The 12,347-nt window shown below is 41.9% G+C and overlaps 1 protein-coding gene across 5 annotated transcripts in view; it reads right to left on the bottom strand.

Moving 5' to 3' along the window:
* The window catches only part of ESR1 (estrogen receptor 1), a 380,605-nt gene that overhangs the window by 219,658 nt on the left and 148,600 nt on the right, over positions 1 to 12,347 (bottom strand). For all 5 annotated transcript variants that reach the window (XM_047860318.1, XM_047860317.1, XM_047860320.1 and 2 more), the window contains one exon: positions 9,147 to 9,337. In XM_047860318.1, coding sequence (XP_047716274.1) covers positions 9,147 to 9,337 — 191 coding nt within the window. The remainder of the gene's footprint in view (positions 1 to 9,146; positions 9,338 to 12,347) is intronic.

Raw genomic sequence — 12,347 nt, 5'->3', positions numbered from 1 at the left:
AACTTAAAAAAAAAAAAGAAATAAAAGAGAAGACCATTGTTATGGTGACAATAAGGTACCACCATGGCCCTGGTTAATAGAAGTGGCAAATGCACTTTTACATAATTTTCAAGTGAATCCCCTTATTAGTAACTTGAACATGTCAAAGGAACAAAACAATCATGAATTTCTATTATCTTACAAACCATAATTTATTTTCTCTGGTGTATAAGGAAAATATTGTGCACGTAATGAGATACGCTAAAGTGGTGTAGCCATTCTTCCAGGGCATTGTGTTTAGATTTCAATTACCAAAAAATTCATATTTATAAATGTAATCTAGCCACCCATTCACTCCATATTTCCTAATACATGACACATGATTCTGAGACTGCCAAATGAATCAGATAAAAATGATGCTCATTTGGATAAAATTTTAAATCTGTATACTCTTTCTCAAAGAAAACAGAATACTACCTATTGTAGAGAGACATTATAGTTAATAATTAATAACAATTGAATTATTTTCCTCTTTTTTTAATTTTTTAATTTATTTTTGATAAAGAGAGAGAGACAGAGTGTGAGCATGGAGGGGCAGAGACAGAGATGGAAACGCAGAATCGGAAGCAGGCTCCAGGCTCTGACCTATCAGCACAGAGCCTAATGCGGGGCTCGAACTGGTGAACCAAGAGATGATGACCTGAGCTGAAGTCAGCCGCTTAACAGAGTGAGCCACCCAGGCTCCCCGACAATTAAATTGTTTTCTTCTTTGATCCTTTATTTCTTAGCAACTGAAGACATGAAATCTCTTTCTACCAGCGAAAGGAAGATGAAAATGTGGGGAGAAATAAGAGGTCTATTTTCCCCGCTCTATTCTCTCTCAAGGAAAGCAGTTCTTCCCTTCAAAAATATCAAATCTGCTCCATAATTTGCACATGAGCAGAGAATTAACATAACAGCAAGAAAAAGTTTTACCAAGTAAATGATAGATTCATGAAATAGATTCTTCTTGAATGTTATTTTTCCGTCAAAAGGCAGGCTATAGTATAACCTGTATATACAGACCTGAAATAGTAAAGTAGAATATATTGTTCAGAAATGAGCAGCCTACACTCAAAGTATACTTTTCTCTGAGCATCAGGAAAACAGGCCATGCTCTTTAAAAGGATAGAGCATTTTAAAGGTATTGACAGCAGCGTTCTATGAAGGAAAGAAATTCGGGCAGGATTGGGCCATGGGCCACCATTGGTAGGTTTTATAAGAACAATATGAGCACATAATTTTGAGGGGTAGTTGATGCCCTCTGAAAATGTGCCAATTAAAGGCTATGTATAATTTTGCGTGAAATTATTGCCACTCATATGTAAGGCTTTCTACTGGCATTGTTGATATGCTTAACCACTATATACGGGCACAAAGTCTACCACTTTAATGGAAATCGTCGATGCCATCACCAGGACAGAACCACTTAGTAGGGAAATTGGAAATTTAATTTCAATCAGATGAACAAAAAATGAAGAGGAACGCTCGAAGTGGTAACATAAAAAACACCAGCGATTAAAAACATTTGGAACCTTTGCTTACCCTTCAAAGGCATTTGTTGCCATGGTTTTTAAAGACCTCTGAAAGCTTCAGCTGTGTCCACAAGAGCTGCCAAGAAATAGGGGCTCTATACTGATTGTATTTGTCAAATGCTTTTTGTCTTAATTATCTCCAAGGTAAAGATTACTTGGCCAAAGGGAAAAAAAGGACGAGCCGCTATCATTTCACAGGTAAAAAAGACTATGATTTTGCTCTTCTGAGCCCTTCCTCCAATGCATGCGTGCGGGTGAGAACACACATCTAATTTCATACGATGGCAATCAAGACTAGCAAGTACCTAAAAGTGGTAATGAGAATGACATTCTTACATGGAAAGAAGTTCTGGGGTTTGAATCTCGGGGCGGGGCCTTTCTTTTCGTCTGATGAGAACCAGGAGCCAAACATCTAGCAAATTTACCAATACCTGGGGGTCAGGCCTTTCTTTCATAAAGTTTCATTAAAATGCTTTCATTTGAAAATTACATAATACTCGTATGTGTACACGGTGAAATTCTTCTGCCCCTCAACCTCACGTGACTACAACATGGAGAGTAAAAATGAGAAGTGGAAATAATGGAAGGATTAGGCAAGCTCTGGGTTAGAAAGGATGTCTGTGGACTCCCACAGTATAAATAATTTGGGGGGGGAAACCTGCTTTTTATTTGAAAATCATAAAAATGCTTATATTTGTTCCTGCCGTCTACTATTTGTACAGCTTAATGTGATGGAGCCAGCATGTTCTTTTTTAAATTGTAAGCTCCTGGAGAGCAGCATTTGGCCCTCTTGGGCTAATTTGTGGTTTTCCTCTTTAGAAGGGCCTCAAACATACACTTTTAATAATAAGAGTGTTTCTTGCAAGGTTTTGGTAAGATGCAGGGAACTCATAATACATTATTATGAGAATCAAGAGGAAGTTTCTGGAGTTACTTCTCCATTATTAATAATGGGCAGCCCTCAGGAAGCAGTTAAACCATTCTTTTCACTAAGTTTCTTTAAAATTAATTGAGGAAATTGATTCAAATCCCCACCCCTGGATCGTCTGCAGAGTGCTGATTCACTTTCTGCATCTGCTGGGTAATTCTGCCTGGACACCCAGCTATCATGTCAAATTCAGTATGTCTGGAATTGAACTCACCCCAACCCCTCTCTAATTGGCCTTTCTCTTCCTCTTCTCAGCTCAGGTGATGACACCATTATTCTTCCTCTGTGTCTGATACTTTTTAACCCCCTCCTCTCCCAGACATCCCATGCTGAATCATCTTAAAGCAATGTAGATTCTTTCATTATAATATCTTTCAGTCTACTTCTTTTTTGCCCCATTTCACAAATTCCCAAAAGACAAGATTTTTAGCCTTTCTAAGCTATTGGAATACCAGCCAATGTAGTCATCATGTTTCCACTTTCTCCCTCTGTGGTCTCTCCTATATGCCTCTGGCAGGTTAATCCTAATTAAAGTGTGTTTTGTCCTATCTTTCTTATTATTGAAAAAAAAAATGCAATGGTTTTGTGTTACCTAAAGCCCACACACTGATTCTAACCTCCTTTCATACTTTTGTTTATTCACTGAATGGCTCCTATAAAACAAAGACTTGGGGAGCCTGGGTGGCTCAGTTGGTTGAGATTCTGACTCTTGATTTCAGCTCAGGTCACGATCCCAGGGTCATGGGATTGAGCCCCATGTTGGGCTCCATACTAAGCATGGAGCCATCGTAAGATCTTTCTCTCGTGCACATGCTAAAATAATAATAATAATAATAATAATAATAATAATAATAATAAAGATTAAGCCTTGATCTGGGCCTTACCTGTGAGATGCTCACATTCCGTAACAGAAAGACACATCTACACAAATACTCACAGTCCCAGACAATGGGAACGAGGTAACACAGAAGGCCACAGGGGAGAACTTCTGCATTAACAGCAGAAAAGGTTTGATCACAGTACCTTTTGACTACAGTAGAAAGAAACTTTACTGTTAAGTTTGGAAAGAAATTCCCAGCAAAGAAATGGAATGCTCATATTTGAGTAACAACAAGTCAAAAGTAGAAACAGTGATTTGGAAATTCTTGAATGGTTGCCTAAGGATTATCCCATGGGCCAGCAAAGTCATTAAAGCATTCTTTATGTACAAGGTATTGACATGATTCGTGATTTGCTCTAAGAACATTAGTAGAAGGGCAGTGTGCACAATGGCTTGGAAGAAGGAAAAACAAATGAACCCAATGGTTTAGGTGAAGGAGAAGGCAAAAGGAAAACTCAAATGACTGCAGTGATCCTGGAGAAAGCTGGCGGGAATTGGATGAAGTTAGGGGGAATGAGAGACATGGTCTCAACAGACTACACAACAGTTCTGCTGGGAAACCTCAGGGGCGGTGCCGCACAGCGAGCAGGCGAAGAGACTGACTGCAAGGGCTGAAGCACGGGTACCTGAGGGTACAATCGGGAAAGAGACACAAACAGCAGTCCTGGGGAGGAGTGGCTGGTGTCCAATGATGACACTTGAGGAGTCGCTACAGGAAGCAAGGTGGAGGCAGGAGCTAGCTGTGGGAGATATTTGCATAGTTGTGGCACTTAGGGGCTTAAATATTGTTTCCCTAGGGCCTCCGTAACAAAACACAAGTGACTAACTTAAAACAACATGAAGTATTGTCCCGCAGTTCTGGAGGCTAAAAATCTGAAGTCAAGTTGTCAGCGAGATAACATGAAGTGCTAGCATAGCTAATGGTGTACAGATAGACTTGGGATTCCACTGCACACACTCTCTGAACACTGTGGAGAACACCACTGCCTTGCCTCTTCGTAGCTTCTGGCTTTTGCCAGCAATCTCTGGTGTTCTTTGGCATGTAGACACATCACTCCAATCTCTCTCTTCATCGGCTCATGGCATCCTCCTCCCTGTCTCTGTATCCAAACGTCCCTCTTCTTATAAGGACACTAGTCCTATTCAATTAAGGGCCAATATGACTTCAACAAATTATATCTGCAAAGACCTTATTTCCTAATAACGTCACATCCTCAGGCACTGGGGGCTAGAACTTCAACATGGCTTTTGGGGAAGCACAACTAAACCCATAGCAGATATGCCTGAGACTATCTAGGAAACTGGGTGGAGAAAAAAAAAAGGATGGGAAAATGAAAGGAAAACAGATTACAGATGCTGGGGAGTGCCTATTTCCAAAAAGCTGTAAAGGAGGGATGCCTGGGTGGCTCAGTCGGTTGAGCATTTGACTCTCGGTTTTGGCTCAGGTCACATCTCACAGGTTTGTGGGACAGAGCCCCACACGGGGCTCTCTGCTGACAATGCAAAGCCTGCTTGGGATTCTCTCTCCCCCCACCCTCTGCCCCTTCCCACTGTTCTCTCTCCCTCTCCAAACAAACAAACAAACAAACAAACAAACAAACATTTTTTAAAAGGCTGAAGAGAAAAAAAAAAAAAGGTAGAAAGAGAACAGTAAGCCCCTGTTCTCTCAAGACTTATTTACTCAGTTTCCACTGAGCTTTTCTTGGCTTATGCTACTTCACATTTCTGGAATTATTTTCCAGACTTCTTGTTGTCTATGAAAATCCTTCATTTCTTTTTAGACATATATTGAATACACCATTTGCATTAATGCTTCTCTTACTGGCCTTACCGAATGAAATTTCCTCCTTCTCTGACGTCCTATACCAGTCTTTCTCTACCATTCTTTTGACCTCTTGTCACAGTCTATTTTTTTTTATTTTTTAAAATGTTTATTTATTTTTGAAGGAGAGAGACAGAGCATGAGCTAGGGAGGGGCAGAGAGAGACAGAGGGAGACACAGAATCCAAAGTGGGCTCCAGGCTCTGAGATGTCAGCACAGAGCCCATTGTGGGGCTCGAACTCATAAGCAGTGAGATCATGACCTGAGCTGAAGTCAGACGCCCAACCGACCGAGCCATCCAGGTGCCCCTTGTCATAGTCTATTTACCAGAGATGTGCCCAACACTACCAGAGGCACTGGTACAACAGTAACTCACAGGGAAGACCAGATCTGAAACCAGCTTTCACTGAGCTTACTTACATTCAAGTTTGGGTGGGAACATGGGGAAGCAGCACCTGGTACAGACAATCATCAACCAAATGAATAAATAAAAGAACTTCATTAAGGGTTTAAGGCCCTTAAAGTAAAAATAAGGGTAATGGAGTAAAGATTAAAAAAAAAAACTAGGGGCAAACATTTGTAGGGTTACTTTGGCTAAGGTAATCAGGGAAGATTTCTCTGAGAACGCGATCTTGGGCAGAGATCCAAATGACAAGAAAGCAGCAGAGTAAAGATCCAGATGTTGCACGCAAAGGGGAAAACATGCTGAGGTCCTGAGGAAGGAACACGGTTGGTGTGCTGGAGGAAGGGAAAGAGGGCCACTGTGGCTGGATTGCAGTGAACGGGGGGGAGAAATAAGCAGGACTAAGGGAGTGAAGAGTATTCTCAGCCATAGAAGGGAATCTGGACTTCGAGAGCAGTGAGTTTTAAGACCACATGACCTGATTAATATATTTAAAAGATTTCACCTGCTGTTCCATGGAGACTAGATGGTAGAGGGGCAAGTGTGAAATATGAAGATCAAAGGTTTAGTATTTTTGTGTGCATATACTGCCAGACCTCAACTTTGAGCCATATCTCTGAAAGGATTCCAGAGAGAAAATAGTTACATAATGAGAGAGCAGCCTCCACTTATCCCCCATCCTCTGCACTTTTCCCAGGCATGGGTACATATGTCAAGCCGGAAGGTAGCCAGAAATAGGAAACTAAACATAAAAACTAATACAGCGTGGGTGAACAAGGGTGAGTTCCTAGGCATGAAAGAACTAAGTTCTCTTTTAATACAGCTCTACAAAGTGGATGGACCCAACTAAGTGCACTGAAGGTCTTCAGAAAGTCTCGGCTTATCCTCAGCTGCTGTTGAAGGAGCTATCCAGGGTGCTGGAATGTCTCACCACCCCCTCCCAACCTCCCCCCCCCCCGCCCCCACCAGTGCTTTCTAAGGCCTGATAGATAAAGCTTCTCAGTTATCCTTGTTGGACCCAAGACCCCACTGTCTTGAACCATAACCAGACTCCACCCTGGTATCACCCTAATGTCCTTAGGATCTTACCTCACCTTTAATCCAACACCTGCCTGGACCATGTCTGTTTGATCTAATGGTCACCATCTTCTATATACACATTAGCGAGATAACATGAAGCGGTAGCACAGCTAATGGTGTACAGATAGACTTGGGATTCTACTGTACCTCATGACCATTTGAAATGATAGTGTCAGGGAAGAAGTGAGTTCAGGGGAGTCCTTTTTCCTCAAAACAACACTCAAAAGTAGTGCCTGGCTGTTGAACCAATCATCACATCTGCTTATATAACTCATCCAAAGTCTCTGATTACAATACATCTTAAGAAACACTGATTCTCCACCTGCAATGATTAACAAGTTCCATATAATATTCCATTTACCCCTTCCTTAAATAGTGTCTTTGACTTTTCTTTATAAAAAAAAAAAAACAGTATGTTTAACTGAAGGCCATTACTCAATTTCTTGAGTAATCAAGTTTATACACTAAGTAGTGGATGAAAATTTGTATGCTTTCAAATCAAACACTTTACCTCTTCAACGAAAACACTTAGAGCACTAGAGCAATCTGATGGATACTCATTTCTAGCTCTTTTCTTAAGTAACAAGAAAAACAAGGACAGCTACAGCATCTTCAGAAGTTTCTACCTGCATGTCAGACCCTTCACTGTCCTTAAATAGGTTTGAGGGGCAGTGTGACTTATAAAGAGCCAAAGAAGTTCAGTAAAACTTTTTAGTTGCAAGTTATCAAGACTATCATGAGAAAATGGGACAAGAAATCACTAAACGTGCTCTTGTATTCCCTCTTATATGAACAAACAAATCAAATACATAGAAATGCTACTCAAGTAAAAAGGAAATAAACTACTTGGTTTCTACATAACCTAAGAATATATACATGGCTCAAGAATGTCTTTGTTTAATCTAAGGGTCAATTTTATTAATAACTATTCACAGAACTCCCCAAACTCCATTTCACCTCCTGGTCTTTGCTCATATGCTCGTTCCTGTAAGTGAACACCCATCCCATCTTTCTTCATTTTGCTCACTTGCCTCATCCTCCAGACTTAATTTTAAATCAAGAAACATCCTCAGAGCCTGACTCACACCCACCAGCACTGAGACAAGTTTGGACTCTTGTAACACCCTGCACTCACCCTCATCTTGGTGCTTTTCACACTGTAATTTGGTTGCCAATTTATTTGTCCGACACTCCCATTACTTTTTAAGGTCTATGAGAATAAGGACCATGTATTTCCTATAATTGTGTCTCCAGGGCCTTGTACAGTGTTGTGCTTAGTAAAGGTAAGCATTGGGCTGTGCTGACAGCACGGAGCCTGGAGCCTGCTTCTGATCCTCTCTCTCTCTCTCTCAAAAATAAACATTAAAATTTTTAAAAATATAGTATCAGTTGGTAAAATTAAATAATCTGTGTTGTTTGAACACATAGATATAGGTATATATGTGTGTGTGTGTATTTATTTCTATAAATCTTTGTGTGGATACATATATATAATATATATATAAACAAAAATTTACTATCAGAGAATATCATTAATTTTATTAAGAAACCCAACAAAAAAAGCCCAAGTATTACAGAAGATTTCTAAAAGATGTTGAAAATAATAACTGTCAAAAAACTGCTTTTAAAATGGACCAAGACAAAGTTAATTCAGCTAACCTAAACTCCTATCAGATTGCTATTCCTGTCAGACAAAGGGAATTTAGCATAGATATTTTCAGTAGTAAAAATGAATGGTATTCCCCCCAGGGCATACTCTAAAATACAATAATATAGACACTCTTGGAGTAGAAATAAATTGTAGCTGGCAGTATAAAGGAGAAGCTGTACTTGATGAACCATATACAAGAAAAGGATCAAGCAGACAGGTGAATGAAATGTAACAAGTAAATACTTAATAACTGCTTATACAGATAATATGCCCCCCTATTACAAGTCACAGCTATTGTGTCTTCTTCTCATTTTAGCAAAAGGTCATTTCATCCACTGAGACAACAAAGAGATGGAAGAAAAGCCAGAGAAGAACAAGTTAAATTAGAATTGGTCTGGAGCAAAGATCAGAACAGAATACATGTCTGGACACAGCCAAGGTGGAAAGGTAATCATGTACAGACAACTAACATTACACAGTATCCTATAAGCTTAGTTGCCTACAACACATGAATATCCACCTGCCCTTCCCTCACCAGGGCACAAACATATCAATACCCAGCTACTGGAGTCCTCTTCCCGTAGGGTTGCTCAAGACTGCTTGGATCTTGCCAAATGGAGGAAGCGTAACTACTCAGCCACAACTGTCCTGGTCTTTGTCAACTCTTTCTCCTGAGAACTTTTTTTTCACTATCTTTCTACCAGAGATACTAGTGGACCTACTAGGTATTAGTGTTCTTCGACAAATGGCTGCTCTTATGCCTTCCTTCTTCAGTGGCTTCCCCCCTCAGGATTAAAAGTGGAATAGGTCGCTTTTAACACACTATTACCTTGAATACTTCTCTTGAAGAAGGCCTTACAGCCCTCACAGGACCATACTCCATAATGGTAGCCTGAGGCATAGTCATTGCATACTGCACAGTAGCGGGTCTCCTTGGCAGACTCCATGGCCATGCTTCCCTTATCACCAGTACTGGCCAATCTCTCTCTGCCACTCTGGCGCCGATTGTCTGAATTGGGCCTGGAAAAAAAAATAGGAGAAAATAAAAAACAGTGAATCTATTAACATTAGAAAAGCAAAACATGTACCCTCTTCCAAAGAATAAGAGGCTTGGGGGATGCAGAAGATCCACTTTATTCTGACATTTTGAAATAATGAATCATAATGTAAGCTAATCTTTCATTACCTCTTGCCAGCTGTTGCAGCAAAAGGTGTTTGCCTATTATATTAACCTTGACGGGAAATTGTTTATTGCAAACTTGCTTAAAAAATGGACTGCCTACACCAGAATGTATTATCTAGAAAATGACAAAATGAAATTAAGTGGTTTCTAATAGATTTATTCATTTTTTTTCAGGGATTCAAAATTAATGCAGAACCATTAGAGACCAATGCTCATTCTAATTCTAGACACACTAAGAAGCCTTAGGAAATAGAGACAAAGTATAAAGCAGCTGGGGCATTTGAAACTCGAACGAACTGACGAACAACTCTGAACATGTATAGAAAGATAGCAATTCACATTTTCATGTCATTGTTACCATGTAACCCTTGATATCAATTTTTACAACTTGACTCTAATTTAAGGATGCCATTCGATATTCAATACTCCTTTTTAAGAATGCGTAGAATAAGGGGCGCCTGGGTGGCTCAGTAGGTTTAACATCTGACTTCGGCTCAGGTCATGATCTCATGCTTCATGGGTTCGAGCCCCACATCGGGCTCTATGCTGACAGCTCAGAGCCTGGAGCCTGCTTCCGATTCTGTGTCTCCCTCTCTCTCTGCCCTTCCCCCACTCACACTCTGTCTCTGTCTCTCAACAATAAATAAAACGTTTTTAAAAAAAAAAGAATATGTAGAATGAGAAGAGCAGAACACAGACAATTACTCCAACCTATAAAAATTTCATAGAGGAAACATACCTCAGAAAGAAATGTGAGAATGGACAGTCCATTCTGGAAGAACCAAGGAAACAGAGACGTAAAAAGTTTTAAAGAAGTAGAAAGCTTTCAGAAGGTAGATGGATTAATAGTGCCAAATGGGGCAGAGAAATCCAGTAAAGCAAGGACTGATGAAATGAAGCGAGAGTTGACAAAGAGGAACCTCAGCAAGGAGTTTGGGCGGAAGAGTACAGCACAAGCCAAAAGCTAGTGGTAGACACGTGAATGGAGTATGAGGAAATCAAAATGAGAGATGGCCATTCCTTTGAGACTCTGGATGAGAGTGAGCAGAGACAGAGATGGGGTGGTCACTGAAGAATATAGGGATTAGGAGGATTTTTATTGGCCAACAGGGCGGAGAAGTAGGGGGAATCCATATTTCCTGCGTCTCAAACAAAGAAGTGTAGAAGCCAAAGGACTTTGAACCCCAGAGCCTGGGAGGAAAAGAGACTGAATCTACTAGGAAGAAAATGAGAAACTCGAAAAAAGATAGGTGGGTAACTGCGAACTGGGGGAGATAAGAAAAATGCCCCGTGGGCACGGAGGGGAGGGACCCCCTTCTGCGGAGAGACAAAGGGAAGAGAAAGAGAGGGTAGGGAAGGGCAGGACCATAGCTGGACAGGAGAAAGACCTCGGATTGAGACTGAGAGGCATCTGATCTCTAATTGCGGGGCTTTCTCTGGACTGGGGCGGGCTCCCTATTCGCACACCTGGGGAGGAGGGGCGCCAGCCCTGGGTGCCGTGGTAGGTCAGGGCTCAGTCCGCAGCTGGAGAAAGTGGTTCCCTCCCTGGAGGGCTGCGCGATAGCACAGAACCTGCCTGTGTCCGCCACCCCGGGCACAGTGGCTGGGCTGAGGGCTCAGTCTGCAGGGAGGAAAAGGTGGCCTTTCCCTGGAGTGCCGTGGGAAAAGACAAAGCCTGCCTGCGTCCGCCACCTGGGGGGCTCCCGGGGAAGGCAGCGGCTCAGTCCACAGTAGGAGAAGGCGGTCCTCCCTGAAGTGTGGGGGGCACAGACAAAACCAGCCGAGACCACATATCACGCACCGAGAGGCGCTTCCCCAGCGCCAGAATGCGCGGAGCGGGACTTTGAATCCTAGCCAAGCGCGGGTCAGGGGAGTTGGCGGAGCAAGAAAGAACCGCCCCGTCTGCGCCTGCGGAGTGAGGACGACTCAAACTGAGTCCAGCAGGTGGGCTCCGTGGAGAAGAGACTGAGGGATCACCATCCCCCCGCCCCAAACAAGGCGGGGCCTCAGGGATCACTCCCCCGCCCATAGTGGAGGTGGGTCCACATTACGCCAAACCACGCCCCCTTGCGCTGGGTAACTGCGTAGCCACCAGATGGGCCCAGACCCTGCAGACAGCTACTCCCGACAAGCGGTGCACCATTGCCTGGATTAATTCTAGGTCAACTCTGGATATATATATTCTACTCCCCCTTTCTCCTCCTTATCTCTTCCCTCCCCTAGGCTGGTTACTCTGGTTATTGGTCTCTCTAAACAGACATATTTAATCCATTGTCTTGATAACATGTTCTACACCTCCTTCTTTACACTCCTTTCTGTCTGCAATAATCAAGCCACATAGTTTCTCTGTCTGGGTAACTTTATCTTCATTTCATTTTCCCCGCCTCCTTCTTTATTTTCCTTTCTCTCTCTCTGGATTAAGTCTTTTAGTCTCTCTGCCTAAATCAGTGTTTATTTTTTCTACCCGCCTCCATGCATTTCTCTCCTTGTATGTGCTCTTCCATCAGCACCGCCTCTACCTTCTTTACTTGTAGTCGGTGTTTTTGGGTTTTTCGTTTTTAGTCTTTAGTTTTTTGTTTGTGTTTATTTGTTTGTGTTATTCGTGTGTTTGCGTGTTTTTGTCTCCTGTTTGTTTTCCTTTATGGGGCTACTCCAAGGAACAAATCAAAGCACACCTGGTGGAGGGTCAAAAATATCACTATGAGTAGGGTAATAAAATAACCAAAGTCACAACAACAGAGAGCAAGTAACAATCTCCGAATAAACACCTCCTGAAGGGCCAGGCTCTGGACAGTGTATGACCCTCTTTTAATACAGCAGTGCTCACAGGTGCAGAGCACACAAACT

The sequence above is a fragment of the Prionailurus viverrinus genome, chromosome B2 (genome assembly GCF_022837055.1).
Source record: "Prionailurus viverrinus isolate Anna chromosome B2, UM_Priviv_1.0, whole genome shotgun sequence".
NCBI classification, from domain to species: domain Eukaryota; kingdom Metazoa; phylum Chordata; class Mammalia; order Carnivora; family Felidae; genus Prionailurus; species Prionailurus viverrinus.
The sequence above is the reverse complement of the archived record's forward strand: the minus strand, read 5'-3'. Positions and strand labels throughout refer to the sequence as shown.